This window comes from Eutrema salsugineum, unplaced genomic scaffold (assembly GCF_000478725.1).
Source record: "Eutrema salsugineum unplaced genomic scaffold, Eutsalg1_0 scaffold_1, whole genome shotgun sequence".
Taxonomy (NCBI): domain Eukaryota; kingdom Viridiplantae; phylum Streptophyta; class Magnoliopsida; order Brassicales; family Brassicaceae; genus Eutrema; species Eutrema salsugineum.
The window spans coordinates 20016302-20038229 of NW_006256909.1; the positions used below are offsets into that span (position 1 = coordinate 20016302).

The 21928-nt window shown below is 38.6% G+C and overlaps 1 protein-coding gene, 1 non-coding gene and 1 pseudogene across 2 annotated transcripts; 2 read left to right on the forward strand and 1 right to left on the reverse strand.

Annotated features, from left to right (window-relative positions):
• Nucleotides 1-1823: 1823 nt before the first annotated feature.
• LOC112082617 lies at nt 1824-1930 on the forward strand. Its single transcript, XR_002897282.1, has one exon. It is a non-coding gene; the product is annotated as a small nucleolar RNA R71 (small nucleolar RNA).
• A 13482-nt stretch (nt 1931-15412) lies between these two features.
• On the forward strand, nt 15413-15513 carry LOC112082532 (annotated as a pseudogene).
• Nucleotides 15514-17967: 2454 nt separating this feature from the next.
• Nucleotides 17968-19247, reverse strand: LOC18029992 (calmodulin-like protein 2). The gene is made up of 2 exons (XM_006414922.2): nt 19219-19247; nt 17968-18436 (listed from the first exon to the last, which is right to left on the reverse strand). The coding sequence occupies exon 2, from the start codon at nt 18424-18426 to the stop codon at nt 17968-17970; it is 459 nt and encodes a 152-aa protein (XP_006414985.1). The 5' UTR covers nt 18427-18436; nt 19219-19247.
• Nucleotides 19248-21928: the final 2681 nt, after the last annotated feature.

A 21928-nucleotide genomic window follows, 5' to 3' on the forward strand; every position in this document is an offset into this window, starting at 1 on the left:
CAGCTTGAAGAGGGTCCTCAGTATTCAGTTCCTCAAGCAACTCATCAGCCAACTGATCCATTGTCTCCACATAGAAGCATTGACCTTCAATGGTGGGTTTTTTCATCATCTCATTCACATCAAACTTGAGCTTCTCAGACCCAAGTTGAAGCTCTATTATCCCACCTCTCACGTCAATAATAGCTCCTGCTGTGGCCAGGAATGGCCTGCCTATGATAAGAGGATCAACTGGTTCCTCATCCATTTCCAGCACAACAAAATCAGTTGGAACCTCAAAACCACCAATCTTGACAGGTAGATCTTCCAACATACCAACAGGCAGTCTAACTGATCTATCTGCAAGGATAAGAGAGATCCTTGCAGGTTTGAAGACTCTAAAGCCCAGCTTCTTAACTATTGAGAATGGCATCAAGCTGACTGATGCTCCTAGATCACAAAGACATCCAGAAAATAGCAGAGGTCCAATGGCACAAGGGAGTGTGAAACTCCCTGGATCAGTCAACTTTCTTGGAATGGACTTCTTCTGAATGATAGCACTGCATTCATGACTTAGTACCACCATGCCTTGAAGCTCTTTAGTCTTGTTCAGAATGGCATCCTTCAAAAACTTACCCATCTTTGGCATCATTAGGAATGCATCAATGATAAGCATAGTGAGTGGTGTCTCATTGAGTGCCTTCTCAAATACAGCTCTTGCCTTGTCTACAAGCTGCTTCTTAAACCTCCCTGGAAATGGGAGCTTGGGTTGATATGGAGGTGGTGGCACATATATCTTCTCTGGTTCAGGTTCCTTTGCTACCTCTTTACCCTTTTCTTTCCTTGGTTTCTCAGCAACTTGATCATCTTTTAAGGCTGCCTCCCCCTCAGTTTGATCATTGTCCTCAATGATCACATTGTTTTGCTCAATACCAGGTAACTCCTTTCCACTCCTCAGTGTAATGGCCTTAGCATATTCCTTGGGGTTGGGTTCAGGTTTTCCAGGTAGATGGCCTTGGTTCCTTGAGCTTGAGGCCTGGTTTTGCTTCAATTCCTTGATTTCCTGCTGCATGGCTACATTCTGACTTGCAAATATCTGTTTACCTTGACGCAGTTGTTGCAGAATCTCAACCATATCTGACCCCATCTGTGACTGCTGCTGAACCGGTGGTGGCTGAAACTGGTGTTGAACTGGCGCATGCTGTCGGAACTGTGGTGAACCAAACCCTGGTGGTGTCTTTTGCTGTTGCTGTGAACTTAAACCAGTACCCTGAAATGGTTGCTGTTGCTGACCAAAACCCTGATTCTGAGCAAACTGATTCTCGGGTTGGAAAGACCCTTGAAAGTTGTTCTTGGGAACAAAGTTCTTTGGAGCTTGAGAATTGGGATAGACCTGGTCTTGTGGGTTAGCTACATTGGGATTCCTGTAAGAGAGGTTCTGATTGGCATTGCCATACTGATATCTCTGGATCCTCTGATTCCGAATGTAGTTAATCTCCTCCTGGGTAAGACCTTCTTCACTTATGTTCTCAAAGATTTGAGAAGTTTCCTCATACTCCCCTACAAAGTGCATTGGCTTCTGAGTGGTGAATTTCAACTTGTCCAATTCACTCCTCAACTCCTTGACTTCTCTAGTGAGTCTCTGTTCTGAGCTTGAACCTTCAGATCTATTTGATCTGTCATAGTCTTGACCATAAGTGTCATTGCTCATTGCTAAGTTCTCCACTAGCTCTAAAGCAGCATGAATCTCCTTTCCCAGAAAGTTTCCATTGGAGGCAGTATCCAGCTGGTTTCTAATCTTGGGAAGAGCTCCTCTATAAAGTGTGCTGAGAAGAGATGCCTCACTAAACCCATGGTGTGGGCATTGGTTGGTGTAGCTCCTGAATCTCTCATATGCTTCACCAAAACTCTCATTGTTGTGCTGAGTGAAGCTAGAGATTTGATTCCTTAGTTTAGCAGTTCTGGAGGTGGAGAAGAACTTAGATAGGAAGGCTTGCTTGCATTGCTCCCAGGTTTGAATGGAGCCTCTTGAAAGATTCTTCTCCCATTGGTGAGCTTTGTCACCAAGACTGAAGGGGAATAATCTTAGCTTGAAACTGTCTTCAGAAACTCCATTTATCTTTGTCAGGTCACACACTTTATCAAATTGATCCAAGTGTTCCAAGGGATCTTCCATTGCTAATCCATGGAACTTTGAGTTCTGGACCATATTCAACAAGGATGCCTTCACTTCAAAGTTGTTGTTTTGCAGAGGTGGTGCCTGAATTCCCGCTCCATACTGATGAGCATTTGTCCTGTCATTTTCTCCAACATAGACCTGTGGTTGCTCATATCTCCTTTGCTGGTGTTGGAAGGGCTGATGTTGGTGGTGCACCTGTTGTCTTTGCTGTACATTGGCCTGATGCCTCTGCTGATGAGCTGGAGCTTGTCCCTGGTGGACATAAGCTTGCTGTTGATGCACCTGTTCCTGATGAACATTACCCTGATGTAACCCTTGACCAACTCCATTACCAGCTCCATTACCCTGAGCCTGTTGCTCCTGAACCGGTTGTTCTATGTCCACCACATGCTCTCTTTGATCTTCCATATCAGTCTGATCATTCTGTCTTCCACGCCTGTCCCTTCTCCTCCTTGGTACCGAAAGATTAATGTTGTCGTTTAATGGGAAAGGAGGACCACAGCTTCTTGACCTGGACCTGGTGTTCATGCACCTTGAAATCACAAACAGAACTTGAAAGTAATCAGTAAAAACAAAAGAAATAAGCACTTGATCTCAAGAACAGATCAGAGCTTAATGCTAAACACTCCACAATTTGGCAACGGCGCTAATTGATAGACAAGACTTTATGGGTCTCACGGCTATCAATCCCTTTGTCAAAGTAGCATAAAAGAGGTTGTCAATCCAAGAATGTGGTGATAGACACTAAGCTATGTGATCAGTTTCTCAATTCAAGTGAACAAGTGAGGTTTTGATTGATTAATGATAGCTAATTACTTGAAACAAGATTAATGACTAAAGTGATCAAACAAGAAGTAAGCAATGACAAGTGATGTGAATATGAAATGATGGAGGCATGAGATTCTAGACATGATAGTTGGCTAGGGTGCTTTGGTGCTAAACAAGGAATGCTAATGACAATGATGAGACATGATTCAAATGATTAAGAACTCTAATATAGATTAATCCTTTCATGAAAGTATTAACCCCTACACTAATCCATTTTCAAACCAAATTATCATTTGTGAAATATGAATCAGTGTGCATTAATAAACAGTTCTAAATGATCATTCAAGCAAATAACAATACATCATCATGCAGCAAATGCTTAAACCTCTAATACAGCTCTTTCAGGAATTTCATCAAACACTTTTGGTGCCTGAAATTCCCAGAATCTAGATCTCAAGTGATGTGCAAGGATCTAGCCTAGAGAACAGCTGTTTAGAGAGATGAATCAATGAATCTAGCCCTAAGCACTCCTAATCTAACACTTTAGCACCCCAACCTACACATCTAGAACCTCATTAAGGTGACTACTCACTAATCATACTAATCTCTCTTAAACCTTTGCAAGTTGAGAAGATTGGCATGATTAATGATGAGAGATGGAGATGGGGAAGATGGATAATGAATGATTTGCAGCTTTAAACACAAAGATCTCTCAAACTCTCTTCATTAAACACTTAAAAATCGATATTTCTCTTCTTAAGTGGAGTCTTTTCACAAAACAGGCAAGAGACAAAAGGAATAAAGCATAAGTTCCTTGGGAAAAAACCCTAAAATCTATATATAGTTCTCTAAAAACGAACCGGGTCAGCCCGGAACAAACCGGGTACTGACCCGGCTTTGGTGGGTAAAGGTGAGGTTTGCCACGGTCTAGCAGGTCTTGGGCGAACCGTGGCATGTGACCGTGTTAAAACCCGAAGCTTCTGTTCTTGGACGGATCTTGGTGCCACGGGCTCCCTCTGGTCGTGATGCATGGCCATGTCAAACGCCGAAGGATTGCATAAAATTGCCACGGCCAAGTCTCAAGCCGTGGATTGTGGCCGTGTCAAGTCCCGAACGTCTGAAGGATCATAAAGTTGCCACGGCCAAGTCTCAAGCCGTGGCGTGTGGCCGTGTCAAGTCCCGAACGTCTGAAGGATCATGAGTGTTGTCTTGCCACAGTCAAGTGTAGACCGTGGCATTACCTTGTGGCAATTCCCGAATGCAAGTAAGATCATGCTGCGGCCAAGTCTATCTTGACACGGTCAAGTGTAGACCGTGATTTTGAGACCGTGTCAAACCCCAAAGAAATGCAATCAAATGCCACGGTAATATGTGGGCCGCGGCCTTCCACCGTGCCATCTTTCCCTTAGCATAATTTCAAGGCGTTAATAAGGGTTATCAATCTCGCAGCATTCAGGGCTCCTTGGACCACTTCACATTCATGGGAGAGTAGCTTCCAGGATATTGGTCCAAATGGTGTGATTCCAGTTTCAGTTAATAGAGGACTCAGACTTCTTCAACTTTGGTGAAAGGCTCTAGCTCAGGTGACGTCGGAAAAGGCTCCGTTCCGCCAGTTCTTTGACGCGCGTTGCTTTGGTCTTTTATCATCTCCGAGAAATGCACTGCGTCCGATTTCCGTAACTTTCAGCTCACAACTCCAACTAAGACGATCTCAAGTGTTCTGGAAACTAGACTCGACCCTCTTCATTCTTGATGAAGACTCCGGAAGGTGAATCGCATTTCAAGTCCTTCGTCACACGCGATCAAAGTGAGGGCTTTGTCTGCACCAAACCATCTGTCCGAGTTGTTGCACACAGGTGAGGGTTCCTCCATGATCCCAGCTCCAAGTTGCTCCAAAAAGTCTCCAAATGACCTGAGAACACTCCAAAAATGCAGGACACTCTAGGACCTAATGCAAATCCTAGACAAAGCTAGAACCAAGGACAAACTCTAACAAAACTAGCTAAATGTATGCATGAGACTCAATCTTTGGACAAGAAATGCAATCCTAAATATGAAAAATTATGAATATATCAGTTTAACATACAAAGAGATCAAACAATACCCCTGAAATTACTACTAAAACAAGGACCTACTTGTTCTATATTTCAATTATCAAAGTTGTACTCACTTCGGTGGTTGTAAAAATCTATTTATTTTGACTACATAATCTCATTTTTTCAGGATAGTTAAACTAATATTTTCAACTAATAAGACTATAATTTTTTGAAGTAACAAAACTATAATATACTTACAAACTTGATATTACAGTTAATATTCGATATAACTATTAGCAACGATAACTAGTTTCTAATTAGCATCCGAAGTATAGAAGGCCCGAAGGCACCTGACTAACCTTCTGGTGGAATGTGAGGCCGCCCAATTACATCCCACATGGCCAAACGATAGTTTGATAATTCCACGCTTGGGGAGAGTTGATCCCTCGCCTAGACCAACATAGAGTTGATTCCGTGCTTGTATCCATTAACACTAGATTTTAGAAGACTTTTTAAAATCTATGTTTGAATGACATAAGATTTATCATTTTAATATTTAGGGGGTGTTATTCAATCATGGTTTTAAACAGAATTTAAACCCAACCACAATGCACTTTTTCAACTAATGATTCCAAATAATGTTTTAAAATCCAATGTTGTTGGATATTTTAATGGTAAATCATGTTTAAAATATTTCAAAATTTGTGTTATTCATTGAAGATGGTTGCTGTTCGTGACCAAAACCCTGATTCTGAGCAAACTGATTCTTGGGTTGGAAAGACCCTTGAAAGTTGTTCTTGGGAACAAAGTTCTTTGGAGCTTGAGAATTGGGATAGACCTGGTCTTGTGGGTTAGCTACATTGGGATAGACCATTTGAGTCATGCCATATCCGTTTGATACCATCCACCAGTAAAGGTTTCAACAATTGACTTTCCTAGGATATCCACGGGAAATATCCACCTTTTACTTTCTTTGGTTGCAAGTTTATCCGGTTTCCATCTGATTAAGAAAAAAATTACATGAATACATTTACGTAAATGAACATGTGTGAAAATAATTCAATATATAATATATGTATATGATATAAAATATGAAAAACATCAATTGCCAAATGGAAGATATTTTGAAGAAAAATGCAAAACAATTTATTATAAGCAAAAAGATACAAAACAATGTAATTAAATACAAGAACTACATTCAAGAATGTAAAAAACGATACCTTTTTCCTTTAGTGGTATTGTTTTTTTTTTTTTTGATTTAAGACAGATATGCAATGTTATATATAGAGAAGAGATTATATAATGGATAAATTTTAAGTTTTAATTTTTTTTAAAATAATACTAATTTGTAGGGATTTTATGATATATGGTTGACTTGAAATTACAATGAACAACATTTGAAATTCAAATACTATTTTACAGAAAATTTAGGATATATGTATAGTTAACTAGGGGTTTTATGATATATGGTTGATTAGAATTTGTGACTAAAATCACAATATAAAATGTTACGATACATGGATATATAATTCCTTCCAATTTGATATATTCATATCTTATCATGTTTTCGATGCATTTTTGGTCCAAAAATTGAGTCTCATTCATACATTCTAGGTAAATTGTTCATGTTTTGTACTTTTTTTAGAGTATTAGGAATTTAAATTAGATCCTAGAGTGTCTTGTATTTTTTGGAGTGTTCTCGGGTGATTTGGAGACATTTGGGAGTAGAAAAGATGGAACCAGGAGAAGGAATGTTGCAAGAAGGATCAAAATAGTGAAAATGGCATTTCAGAATCTCTCGACGAAACCATGTACCGCAGACAATGTTTTCTCGGCCAAAAAACATACCGCGGGAAGGAAAACTCGGCCAAAACACGTACCGCGTACATAATCCTCGGAAGATCGAGTTACCGGAAGGTTTTTCCTTCAGAATCAGTCTCCGGCGTCTTCAGAGAAGTTCAAGACGATTGAGTCAGGGTTACAGAAAAGTAGGAATCAGTGGGTTTAGATCAGTGAGCTGAAAGATACGGCCAATAGAAGATGAACCTGTCTCGCATCCATTCCAGACCGACCCAATGTGCTTCAAAGATCACTCAGGACAAAGCCCTTCCCTTCCGATTCAGTTTACAGGGTATTCATAAAAGTTTGAGGTAATTGAGTCTTGTTTCCGGAACACTTAGTACATCTGATTTGGAGTTTTGAGCTGGGAAATATCGCAATCAGAAGAAGTACACGTCTCACAGCCTATCAGAGGTTATCCAATGCGCCTCGAAGAACAGCCGTCCGGGAAGCCTTGCACTCTCCGGATGCAGATGAACTCTTCACCAAACTTGGATTTTATTGAGCTGCCTTTCCCCTAGAGCCGGAAAAATAAGTTTTGGATCACTGCGCTGAAAGTTATGAAGGTTTGAGTGTGGATAGGTCCTTGTCTACACCGAGACGAGCACCAGGAAGACTGAGGTCGGAGTAAGCCATACTCTGAGGATTGTGTTCTTTAAACCTGACACCGAGGTTCAAACCGGGATGTTTCAGCCTGGAGTAAGCCAACCCTTACCCCAATCCTTTTCATGTCCACACCGACCAGCTCCATTCCGATGCTACGCCTGGTGCAACATGCAACGTTTTTAACATCTAGAACAACACCGGCCAAAAGCATCCAGGTGCAATCTCATGCGGTTCAGAACCATTATCCACACCGATCAGCCTCATGGAGATGTGTTATCCAGTGTAAAATTCAGAGTGGCTCAGTGTTTTCTACACTGGGCACAACCCGGCCAAACCTTGCCCGGTGTAATCTCCATCGTTTGAACATGTTCCACAACACCGGCTTAAACATCGGCCGAGATAACCCCGGATCCAGCTCACACGTCCAAGATATCTTCAGGACACTTCTACACCGGCCACAACATCGAACAAATGATACCCGGTGTAGGTGTTTTAGCGTTTTTAAGTGTTTTCTTTTCGGGCCAACACCTGGTTTGTCTTGGGTTGACCCGGAACTTAGGGAATGACTATATATACATTTTAGGGTTTTACCCTTTGGATTACCTTTTATGTTTTCCTAAACTCTTTGCCTCTTTTGTGTAAAAACTGATCTTTGGGAGATATCTCTCTCAATTTTCTGTTTAATCCAAGAGAGTTTAAGAGTTTTAATCATCTTTTCATCTTCATCTATCCATCTTCTATCTATCTTCATCAACTAATCATGCTTAACTACTCTTCTTGCAAAGGAATCCAGAGAGTTAATCATGATTAATGAGTAGTCACCTCATTAGGGTTCTAGATATGTAGGTTTTGGGTGCTTAGTGGTTTGATTAATGTAGCTTAAGACCAGATTAATGCATCTTTGTCTTGTTTAGCTGATCTTAATGCTGGGTTCTAGATGATCTCTTTAACCCAGATTTTAGGCATTTCATCCATCTAAAAGGTGTTTGATGAAATACTTGAACCAGCTAAATCAAGAGTCTATTATTTGATTCACATGGGAATGTTGGTTTGAGCATAGATGGTATATAAGGATTGATGTTTAATGCATTTCTTTCATTGTGTCTCTAATGATAATTAGGTATGAGTAATGTTTGAGATGTGTTTTGATGCTTGAGAAAGACTGAAACTTGATTTGCTCTTAGATCATTTATCATCATTGTCATTAGCTCTTTAATTAAACCCTGATGGGCCCTAGCCAACTATCATGTCTAGGTCCCAAAGTTTCATCATATTCATATCACTTTTATCATTTGCTCTCTTGTTTACTGCTTATTTAAGTCTTTAATCATTGTTAATCTTGTTTTAGCTTTGTTTAGTTTGCATTAAGTCTATAAAAACCAAACCTCTTAGTTCTGCTTGATTTATGTTTGAATTCACATAAACTAGTGTCTATCTTCACACCTATGAATTGATTACCTTTTATGCTGTAACTACTTATATGGATTGATACCCTAAGAGTCCACAAACTCTTGTTTATCACAATTCACAGCATAAAAGCACATAATTGATTCTTTACATTTTAACAGTCAGTTTTCTATTCATTTTTTTTGTAAATGACGTTACTACCAAATCCACCAAATACTGAATACCACAGATATTTAATAGAATTAAAAAACAAGAATAGATCCAATAACACCTACATTTAAAAGAATTGATGGAATACTGATGTGCTCAGGTTTAACCATAGTTTTCTGCAAGCGCACAGATGTACGTTGTAGTACTTAGGGGTTGATCCACTGAAGACCAAGTAACTGCAGTACGAGTTTACTTGAGATGACAACTGAGCTAAGATGAAAATATGGGTGTTTGTTTGGGGGTTGTGAATAATGACGAACATAGCAATTAATAAACTTAAAAACAAGTAAATATTAATATCAAATCAATACGAGAAGGTGTCGGGCATTAGGAAATTCGCCGGGAATCATAGACTAGCTAACAAGAGAATTAAAAATGGAGTTTTCTATAGATATGTTCCTAAAAGCAAACCAAGACTAACCTACTCACGTATTATTAATCACAAATCTATTCACTCAGATTTACTATACTCCCATTCAGTTCTCTAAGTGTGTAGACAAATTAGTTTGATAACTTCACAAAACGCTTTAGTTCGACTCACGCCGTCTAAGAAAATTTTTTCATCTAAATTGGGTTAATCGATTCGACAACACTTTCGGTGAGTTAATCAACCTAGTCACAGTAGCTAGATGGTCGATCCAAGCCACATAAATGAAACACAAATTTGGACGAAGAACTCTAAAAATAAACCCTAATCTAACAAACCAGAAATCAAACCATGAATTCCCTTTGAAAAATTCCCTAAAACCCAACAAGAGAATTAATCATAGTGTATAAGAACATCATAAAAGTATTGTAATTTGCTGGAAATTCAATAAGAGAAAAGGTAAAGATCGAAGAATGCAGATGAAGATGGAGATCGATGATGGCTCCTTCGGCGACTCCTTCTTCTCACAAAGACGGCAACTCCGAAGGTCCGCGGCTCTCTTCTCTGCTCTCTCTACACGGCTTGGTCATTAGAATGACTTAAAACGAGTATATATAGCCTTCTATCTCATCTGGAATGTCTAGGGTGTGAAGAATAAATAGTGGGCTGAACTTGGGCTTGAATTAGGACATCATGGGGCGTCAATGATGTCTTGCCGCGGTGGTCATAACCGCGGGGAACCTTTTTCTGGCCGCGGTCGCGGCTTATGCTCTCCTTCGACACTGCATTTTCTGTCTTTAGTGCATCAGGAAGTAATATCTGAAGATCTAACCATTGGATTGTCTCCAAACCAATTTCATTAGAAAGCTGGTTGTCTCCTATATATTGTCTCAAATATTGGGATGATTAGACGGTGATAAAATCTTTACGAGTGTCATACTTCTGATGGTCTGCATTTATTCAAAATTGTGCATTTGCTCCAAATTGCAGATCTTTAGTCCACGTTTCCTGAAAAGTATTTTAAAACTCTAAAACATAGAAATCACTTAAAAATCATTGAAAACAGAGTTAAAACTCCTGAATAAGATATTAAAATGATACATAATAATGGTCAAAATACGGTGTTATCAACTCTCCTAGACGTAAACCTTTTTGTCCTCAAACAAAACATAGATCAAGCAAGGAAATAATCTTTAAAAATCCGCAGGAACTAAACAATATCTCAGTGACCGTAATTCTAAACCACAACCTATCGTAAAACATATATCTGGATCTATTCTAGAAAATTTTAACCAAAATACAAACATAACTATTCCATTGATCCATCGTGCAAAAAATCTACAAACTTAGATCTAACTTCTAGTAAACTAGCTCTTTACATTCATTAAGTGCATAGTGAATTCTCATCATAGACATTATTTAGCGTAGACGGCGTTTGGTATTAAGGGCTATTTAAGTGGTGGTGTTCAATTATTTCGAGTTACCTGAAGATCTGGAGGATACAAGCGATAATGCAAAACCACAAGAGAGAGTGGACCTATTGATGTCCGCAGTTTTCAGTCACTTCTCCTTGCCAAATGTTGTTGCATAGTCCTTCCTCCTTGGTTGTAAACAGCTACTTCCCCTAGACTTAGATCTTTTTTGAGATTTAGAAAGATAATATCCTTAAACTCCAAATAATCAAACTAAGGCTCGCCTCAAAGATGAAATTCGATCATCGTGGACTCTATAAGGTTTATATTTCCTTTCCCTTCAAATATTTTTTCTTTTCTTTTTTTTTCAACTATATACTTGTTTTTTGTTTGGAAGGGGAAACAACTTTTTTCAGATTTTTTATGAGGAAAACCAAGTGTTCTCCTTTGATGAATCATTTGGGTGAAATCGCAGGTCTCCGTCTTCAGTGACTGAAAACCGCGTCAATCCCCTCTTTCTCTCCGATGTTTTGCACATATCTGCATATATGATAATGAAAAACAAGAATGCATGTTGTTTGAAAGAGGCTAGGTTAGGTGGGCCATTCAGGATCAACAAAGAGTGGTAAAAGGATAAAGGATTACTGAATGTATGATTTGTTTCTAAGTGTGTAGACAAATTAGTTTGATAACTTCACAAAACGCTTTAGTTCGACTCACGCCGTCTAAGAAAATTTGTTCATCTAAATAGGGTTAGTCGATTCGACAACACTTTCGGTGAGTTAATCAACCTAGTCGCAGTAGCTAGATGATCGATCCAAGCCACATAAATGAAACACAAATTTGGACAAAAAACTCTAAAGATAAACTCTAATCTAACAAACCAGAAATCAAACCATGAATTCCCTTTGAAAATTTCCTTAAAACCCAACAAGAGAATTACTCAATCATAATGTATAAGATCATCATAAAAGTACTGTAGTTTGCTGGAAATTAATTAAGAGTAAAGGTAAAGAACGAAGAACGCATATGAAGATGGAGATCGATGATGGCTCCTTCAGGGACTCCTTCTTCTTGAAAGACGGCAACTCCGAAGGTCCGCGTCTCTCTTTTCTGCTCTCTCTCGACGGCTTGGTCATTAGAATGACCTTAAACGAGTATATATAGCCTTCTAATTCGTCTGGAATGTCTAGGGTGTGAAGAATAAATAGTGGGCTGAACTTGGACTTGAATTAGGACATCTTGGGGCGTCAATGATGTCTTGCCGCGGTTGCAGTGGTCCTGACCACAGGGAAACCTTGTCTGGCCGCGGACGCGGCTTATGCTCTCCTTCGAGACTGCATTTTCTGTCTTTAGTGCATCAGTAATATCTGAAGATCTAACCGTTGGATTGTCTCCAAACCAATTTAATTAGAAAGCTGGTTGTCTCCTATATCTTGTCTCTAATATTGGGGATGATTAGATGGTGAGAAAATCTTTATCGAGTGTCATACTTCTGATGGTCTGGATTTGGTCCAAATTGCAGAGCTTTAGTCCAAGTTTCCTGAAGAGTATTTTAAAACTCTAAAACATAGAAATCACTTAAAAACCATTGAAAACAGAGTAAAACACCTGAAGAAGATATTAAAACAATCCATAAAAATGGTAAAAATACGGTGTTATCAAATCTACACACTTAGATCTAACTTCAAGTAAACTAGCTTTTTACATTTATTAAGTGCATAGTGAATTCTAATCATAGACATCATTTAGGGTAGACGGCGTTTGGTATTAAGGCTATTTAAGTGGTAAACTTAAAGTATTTCGATTTACCTGAAGATCTGGAGGATACAAGCTATTATGCAAAACCACAAGAGAGAGTGGACCTGTTGATTTCCGAAATTTTCAGTCACTTCTCCTTGCAAAATGTTGTTGCATAGTCCTTCGTCCTTGGTTGTAAACAGCTACTTCCCCTAGACTTAGATCTTTTCCGAGATTAAGAAATATAATCTCCTTAAACTCCAAATAATCGAACCAAGGCTCGCCTCAAATATATATTTTTTTTGTTTGGAAGGGGAAACAACTTTTTCTTAAGAGAGGGAGGCTATGAGACGAAAATATACCAATTTTTTTCAGTTTTCTCAGGCAAACCAAGTGTTCTTCTCCTTTGTTGAATCATTCCGGTGAAATCGCAGGTCTCCGTCTTCAGTGACTGAAAACCGCGTCAATCCTCTTTCTCTTCGATGTTTTTGCATATATCTGCATATATGACAATGAAAAACAAGAATGCATGTTGTTCGAAAGAGGCTAGGTTAGGTGGGCTATTCAGGATCAACAAAGAGTGGTAAAAGGATAAAGGATTCCTGAATGTATGATTTGTTTCCCTGATCTAATGCTTCAATGAGACAATTAAGTCAAAGTTAAGTCCAAATAGGATGAGATTGTATATGCTGCTCAGAAAGAATCTCCATGAATAGAAGTCCTCTGGTGGGAGTTTGTAGTGTAAGTAATCTAGCTACCACTTAGTCTAGTCCTAAATCACAAGATAGTTATAAACGATGGAATAGCGTAGAAGCACACTGGTCTAAATCATCATAGTATTATTTCTTATGTCCCTGGTTTGAAAACTTTTGAAAGAAAATATTATTTTTACATCATAAACCAACTCAAAACAAGTCAAATTTTGTTAGTAACGGATGAACATCCTCCCCCAGGATTATTTCATGCTGTCCTCAGTGTGATAAAATCTAAGAAAGGATGGATAAAAAAGTATGGCAAGCATCACACTTAGATATGAATTTATGGGCGTCCTTGAACATGATAGGCCACCAATAACTAGATTGTAAAACCTTCCCTATAGTTTTATCAGTAGCAAAGTGTCCAACATAGTTAGATCCGTGACAGTGAGAAAGGATGCCTGGAACTTCTTCTTTAGAGATGCATCTTCGAAACAAGTTATCTGAACACTGCTTATAAAGATATGATTCATCCCAAAATTATCTGCTAACATCACGCAAGAACTTCTTCTTGTTGTAGCCAAAGAATCGTGGCGGTTAGATCTTTGCTGCTAGGTACATCGCGATATGCATAAACCAAGGAAGCTCGAAACGTTTTGCTTTTGGAAGTGGGGTTGGACGTGTTTCAAGGGTGAGTACTTTAGCATTACCATCTTTCCCCCACATCTTCAATGAGGTTTTGAGAAGTCAGTGTCGAGCTTGCATCACCTGAGATAGTTCTGCAATTAGATTTCTTTGAGTTGCGTTTAAATTTTTTTACTTTGTGCTTAGATTTTCTCGATTCGGCAGCACCCTTAGGCTCAAACTATAGGGGCTTGTATAGAAACGTGTTGGGACCTTTTCTTGTTATCTCCAGGGTCTAAAATAAACTTCTCTTCCTTTTAAATGGTTATACAGTAAGAGCTTCCATCAGTATAGACTGCAGGATAGAAAATTCTCTTTTGATTTTAGAAAAACAAACTCTTCGGTTGGGATAATCAACAACTGCCCCACTGTTGCAAGGAATTAACTTCCAAATATTAATGTCCTGGGAGTTATTTTCTATCTCAAGAATGTCAAAATCAACAGGAACAAGACACCCTCCTACTTGCACGATCAAATCCTTTACGAAACCATATGGAATCGTGTTTGAATTGTCTCCAAACTTAACAGAACCGTGAGGAGGTTTGGTATCACAAATCCCTATTGCATCATACACTTCAGGACATGCTGAAGATTCAACTTCAGTGTCCTGATTGCTAGGAATAGGCGTGACCTCTCTTTCACCATCAGTGTCTATGACATTGCAACAACACATTGGATTGTCTATGGTTTTTCCCGGAAGATGACCATCTTGTCTCTTCACACTTTCTTCAATTTTTCCAATTTGTTTCTGGAGCATCTTGACATGAGTTGAGAGGTTAGTGAACTTCTCAAACGACTCCTCATTGTTCTTGTTGAGGTAATCATACATGACGTCTAACTTGTACCCAAGATCATTCCTGTTGTCTAACTTAGGTTTAAGGTTGCGGGTGTCTTGGACGATTTTTTCATGCACCTCAGCTACTCGTTTCTCGATAACTTCGGTGCCTTTTGAACCATCAGTGGTTTGTGATAGCTGTACGTCCATCCTATCAACATGAATGTAAAGATCTTCAAATTTACCATTTAGGTCAGTGTATAAGCTGTCCACTTTCATATCCACATCGTCTGCTAATTTTTGCAGCTTCATTAGAAGTGGTTGCACCTTAAGCTCGAGCTTGTTGTCTTGAGAGGCTGGGGATGATTTTTGAGCAGATTGGAGATTTATAAGGGTGTGCTCTTGTGCTGAAAGTTGATGGTTAATCTCAGCTGCATTAACTGCTTCACATACATTAACAGAACGCTTCTGATTTTTGAGAAACAATCTCACCATGTCTTTAAGTTCTTCAATTTCCATATGATCATGGGAAGTAGAACGTGATGTTCATCCTTGATCAGGACAATTGTTTATGCTGCTTGCAGCAAGATTATTAATCAAGACATAAGCTTCTTCCACAGTCCTTGTCATGAAGTTTCCATCGCTTGCTACATTTAGAGGTGCCTTAGATGTCCATTCAAGACCTTCGTAGAAGGTGTTCAAAATGCATGTTTTTGCAAAACCGTGGTGAGGAAATTCTCTAATGTAGCCTTTATAACGATTCCAAGTTTCATGAAAAGATTCGCCTCCTTTTTGTTGGAACCTATAAATCTTGTGTCTAAAGAAGTTTGATCTAGAGGTGGTGAAATGGAATAAAATTTAATGGAATAAAATTTAAAAGAAAATGAACAAGAGAACGTACCTTAGACTCGATTCTGACCTGAAACTCGAAGGCAACGTTAAAGGTCCCCCGTAACGGCACCAAAAACTTGATGTGATCAGGTTTTAACCCTAGTTTTCTGCAAGCGCACAGATGTACGTTGTAGTTCTTAGGGGTCGATCCACTGAAGACCAAGTAACTGCAGTACGAGTTTATTTGAGATGAGAACTGAGCTAAGAAGAAAATATGGGTGTTTGTTTGGGGGTTGTGAATAGTGACGAACATAGCAATCAATAAACTTAAAAACAAGTAATAATAATAACAAATCAATACGAGAAGGTGTCGGGCATTAGGAAATTCGCCAGAAATCATAGACTAGCTAACAAGAGAATTAAACATAGAGTTTTCTATAGATATGTTCCTAAAATCAAACTAAGACTAACCTACTCACGTATTATTAATCACAAATCTATTCACTCAGCTTTACTAAACTCCCATTCAGTTCTCTAAGTGTCTAGACAAATTAGTTTGATAACTTCATAAAACGCTTTAGATCGACTCACGCCGTCTAAGAGAATTTGTTCATCTAAATAGGGTTAGTCGATTCGACAACACTTTCGTTGAGTTAATCAACCTAGTCACAGTAGCTAAATGGTCGATTCAAGCCACATAAATGAAACACAAATTTGGACGAAGAACTTTAAAGATAAACCCTAATCTAAAAAACCAGAAATCAAACCATGAATTCCTTTTGAAAAATCCTTTAAAACCCAACAAGGGAATTACTCAATCACAGTGTATAAGAACATCATAAAAGTATTGTAGTTTGCTGGAAGGTAAAGAACAAAGAACGCAAATGAAGATGGAGATCAATGATGGCTCCTTTGGCGACTCCTTCTCCTCCCAAAGACGGCAACTCCAAAGGTGTGCAGCTCTCTTCTCTGCTCTCTCTCCACGGCTTGGTCATTAGAATGACCTAAAATGAATATATATAGCCTTCTAATTCGTCTAGAACGTCTAGGGTTTGAAAAATTTATAGTGGGCTGAACTTGGGCTTGAATTAGGACATCTTGGGCGTCAATGATGTCTGGACGCGGTCGCGGTGGTCCTGACCGTGGGGAAACCTTGTCTGGCCGCGGTCGCGGCTTATGCTCTCTTTTGAGACTGCATTTTTTGTCTTTAGTGCACCGGAAATATCTGAAGATATAACCGTTGGATTGTCTCCAAACAAATTGTATTAGAAATCTGGTTGTCTCCTCTATATTGTCTCAAATTTTGGCGATGATCAGACGGTGAGAAAATCTTTATTGAGTGCCATACTTCTGATGGTCTGCATTTATTCAAAATTGCGCATTTGCTCCAAATTGCACATCTTTAGTCCAAGTTTCTTGAAATGTCTTTTAAAATTTAAAACATAGAAATCACTTAAAACACATTGAAACCAGACTTAGAACACCTGAATACTGATGTGCTCATTGAATAGCATAAGAATCTAATGGAAAACTTATTTCCTTCAAATTCAGTCGTCAAGATTCAATACCCCACCCCCCTTATTTTTGTGGGAAGCCAATAGAGTCAAACCCTTCTCTACATTGCATCGTGATCTTTGCATTTCAATTTCTTTCTTATAGCTCTCCAGATTTCGAGTTTCTTGGAATACAGAACTTAACTGGAGTTGCTTCTTATTATTTGTCGATTTGTTCCTCAGTTCCAAATGGAGTGGAGTGAAATCCATGACGCTCTCTAAATATGAGATTTCAATGTTCAAAGACTAGAGCTGCTAAAGTAAAATCAAACAAACAGTAATTAGATCATCAACGTATCAAAACATTGTGCACAAAGGAAAGTATGAAAGTTAAGTTGTTAGTGCGACTCTTTCACAAATTCAGACCCCAAGCTCTTGAACAAGCAGAATCTATGGTCGGTTTTGAATTGGAATCCAAAACCCCTTATGCACTATTTAGCATAGCAACAACTTTCAAAATCTCAAAATTTGCCTACCTAATATTAACTTATTAAGTTGTTCATAAAGAAAGTTCAAAAATGACGCAACTATCCCTTACGGTATCTCCATAATTTTAGCTAGGCAATAAAAATGAAGACTTTTATAAGATCACGAGTTCGGGTAGAAGCAAGGAAGGCACTTTCCAGGCCCTTTTTCCAACCCAAAATGCAAAAAAAATCTTGATTACTATAAAATCTCACGTAAAGATTTCCGACAATTTAAAAAACTAACATGAGACATTTATCATTTTAACGCAAACCATTTCAATTCCTTGCTTAAATACGCTCTTCTTTATTATATTATTTTATCTTTTCAAAATAGTGTTCCACTAGGCAAATTCAAAACGTCTTGGCTTTGTATCTATACAAAATTTATTGAGTAAAAATAAAAACAAAATACAAAGGAATGTTTAATTGGAACTAAGAGCAGCAAATCCACCACCTCGCATCATTTGCTTAAACTCCTTAAAATTAACCATACCATCTCCATCAACATCAACCTTACTAATCATCTTCTTGCAATCTTCAAGTGTTCTTCCTTGTTTCAAACCCATCGATGCAAGAACCGATCTTAACTCTTCATCTGTGATGAACCCATCACCGTTCTGATCGAATACTCTGAATGCCTCTCTCATGTCCTCTTCTTCCTCTTTCTCTTCCATCATTTCTTGATACAATGAACCAAACTCATCTATATCCATGAACCCGTCTCCATTCACATCCATCTTTGCTATCATCTCCTTAATCTCATTTTCTGGGACGAGGATACCCACGCTTTTGAAGAAATCTTTCAGCTCGTTCTTTGCAATCTTCCCGTCTCCATTTTTATCAAACATTTGGAATACTCTACTCAATTCTCCACGATCCATTTTTAACGAAATCTTGATTGTTTAAGGCGAAAAGGAATGATCTCAATAAGAAGAAAGATCAATAAATATTTGGAAACAGAATCTAAAAACAAGCCCTAGGCAGGTGAAATCTTGTTTGCATACAATCAAGCAGAAGGACGTTGTCAAAAAGAAATAAAGATTACGAAAAAGAATAGAGAGATGAGAGAAAGAAAGAGGGAGACCTTAACGGATTCAGTTGATGATTCAACAATTTTGGATCTTTCATTTTTTTGTGGACTGAAAATAGTTTTTATAAATGTCCTGAAATAGACAACCTGAATATTCTAATTCTGTCACGAATTAGGAGATCCACATTAGCTCAACCATATTTACTCACCGAGCACAGAAGACACAATATAGTAGCATTTTGGACGCATAATATTAATATACTTTTCCGTTTTGAATTACAAAACAGCTTGAACTCAGTCAAGCAGATTGCAGAACTCATGCATACATGTAGATTTAACGGTTATTAATATTAACTATAAATTATCGAGTATTTCTATTATATACACTAGGAAACAAACCTTTTTCGAACTTGGAGGACAAATTGGAGACACGTCAACAAGGGAGACACAAAGGGCGATTTCTAGGGTTTTTGCATCGATTGTTGTGAAGGATTATGAGGGGAACAGTTTCGTAAACTCCATGGAGATTGTGAAGGATGGGAAGGAGACCGATGTCGATATCACGGATATTGACAAGGTCGCCAACAACACGGGGAAATAATTGACAGATGTGGTGAAGAAGAGGGAGGTTTTGCAAAGGTATGGTGTCGAGGCTGAGGAAAGTGATGGGATTAAGGTTTTCCGAATCCCGGAGGATGTCCTTAAGGAAGCTCAGTTGTGGGATGATTGCATCCTCGGGAAGTTTCTAAAGAAAGCTCCTCATGTAGGAGCTGTACACATGATGGTAAACTGAGTTTGGAATTTAGGGAACAAATCAATAAAGATCGATGTGTATGTGGTGAACGACACTGATGCGTGTCAACTGCGTGAGGGAACAAGTTTTACCCTTAATAAAAACAAATAAGAGCCACAAGTCCACATCTAATCAGTTGTAGTATTTAAGGATTGAATCCACAGAGATTTGTGTGCCTGGTATAAATCTACTGTCTCTAACTTTATGTCTAGACTAGATTGGTTTTAGCGGTTGGTTGTTTATCACGGATTAAAATAAAACAAAAGAAAGCAAATAAATCTAACCTAAGGAGCAAGTAGAAAAATCAAATGGAAAGCAAATGAAGCAAGCAAAATATCGAACTAAAGCAAATGAAATGCAGATCTAAATAAGCAAGTAAAAATCAATTGGTTTGTAAACTATGGCTAAAAACGTTGAGCTTTTGGGAACTCTACAGGGATCATAATCGGTTTTAACACTAGGGATTATAGATTGGGATTGACGGATATCAAAATATAGGTTCTAGAGCTAGAGTACGGCTTTATGACTACGTCACTGTCGTGATCATAACCAACTGTTTCTCGCAACTCTGACTAGTAGGTTTCCACTCTGGCCCTGGAAGGGAGAGAACGCAAGAGCTGCACAAGATTCGTCAATACTCACGATCTCGCCGCAGGTAGGTTTCCACTCATACGGAAAAATCGCCTGTTTCATTCTAGGTCTGATACTTAATGAATACTTTCGCAACACTAACTATCTAGATCAGATACTAGGTGATCAATCAAGCATACATGCAATAAGAACGAGAATAAATAGAGAACAAAGTTAAAATCCCAGATCTATAAACCTAGATGTCTTAATCGATTATGAGAGCCTATTTCGGGAACCCTAAGCCCAACTCGGGATCTACTCAGACATGGCTGAGGTCGACATCATCATTGGTTTTAATAAAATTAATGAAAAACATTAAAGAAAAGAGATAAAAGAAAGCTTCTCTATTGAAGAACTCAGAGTTGAACAATCTTCTCTAAAAAAATCGCATAAAACAGCTAAAGAAAAAAGGGTTTCTGTAAAGTATGATGGTTCTTATCTAAAAACGACCTAAAAGACAAGTATTTATAGTCTTCAATACTCCATGGTCTCTAGGGTTCCAGAATTGAGGCTGAGAAATGACTTTAGGCTTCAAAAATATGGGCTTTAAATCGGTGGTTGGCCGCGGTCGGGAGTAATGTGACCACGGGAAATGGGTGGTTGGCTGCGGTCAGGAAGCTTGTGACCGCGGGAAATAGGCTAGTGGCCGTGGTCTCGTGACTTGCTGGCCGTCTTCGAGTGTCTCCGGGGCAAATGGAATATCTTGAGATCCAACCGTTGGAATGTCTCCAAACCAAGTGCATTTGAAATCTGGTTGATTCTTAGATAAGTCCAATTTTCAGGGTGATCAGACGGAGAGAAGGTCTTTGTCTCTCTATGAGAGTTCTGATGGTCTGCATTTATCCAAAAGAGTCTTTTTGTTCCAATATGTGCCTCTTTATCCCAAATTACCTAAAAAGTCTTTTGAAATCCGAAAACATAGAAATCCTTTGAAAACCTTTGAAAATGGAGTAAAAACACCTGTAAAATAGACATTAAAGTGATCCATAAAAATGGTCAAAATCCAGTGTTATCAACTCCCCCAGACTTAGTCTTTTGTTTGTCCTCAAACAAAACAAAGGCCAAATCTCGGTGAGAGGTTTGAACACACAGGAACTAAACAAAATGTCAGAGACCAAACTTCTAGACCAATATCAATCATTATGCATCAATCAGGAATAGCCTAGAAAATTCTCACTAGAAATACGGGCATAACTAGTCCATTAATCCGTCATGCGGAGGTCTATTGCACTAAGATCTAACTTCTAGTCATCTAGCTCTTAACATTTACTAAAATTTTTGGTGGTTCTCATCAAAGAAAGGTTAAGCAAGGAAATATAGGCTAGGCGTGAAAAGGGTTATTCTAGGGGTAGGCTTAAAGTGTTTACGGGTTATCTGAAGATCTGGAGGATGCAAGATATTATGCAAAATCGCAAGAGAGAGTGAAAATGTTGGTATCACAGTTTTCAGTCACTTTCTTCTTGTCATAGATTCCTAGTCTTCTTCCTCAGGTTCTTTCAAAACCATAGCTCTTCAAACGAATAGTGGTTGCTTCTTGCTCCGAAATTTCGACAATCTAAGACTCATTAGGCTTTTTGTTTCCCTCTCTTTCATTCTTTTCTCTCTTTTTTTTTTTGAAAGAGGGAACACTTTTAGATATAGAGTCATAGAGAGCACGAAATTACCAATTAAAATCAGTCTTGTAAAGCTTAATAAGGTTTCTGATACTCTTCCTTCCCAATTCCATTCAGTCTTCCTCGTGAGTGACTGAAAACAGCGTCGCTCCTCTTCTCTCCGACGTTTTTGCACATATCTGCTGATATAAACTAAAGAGAGAATGCATCAGGATTGAAAACAAGGGTTTTGGGTTTAGGGTATGGTACCAGATAAAGATGAACTGGTCATCTAGGATGACAAAGAGTGGTAAAAATGAGGGTAAAAGACGTCCTAG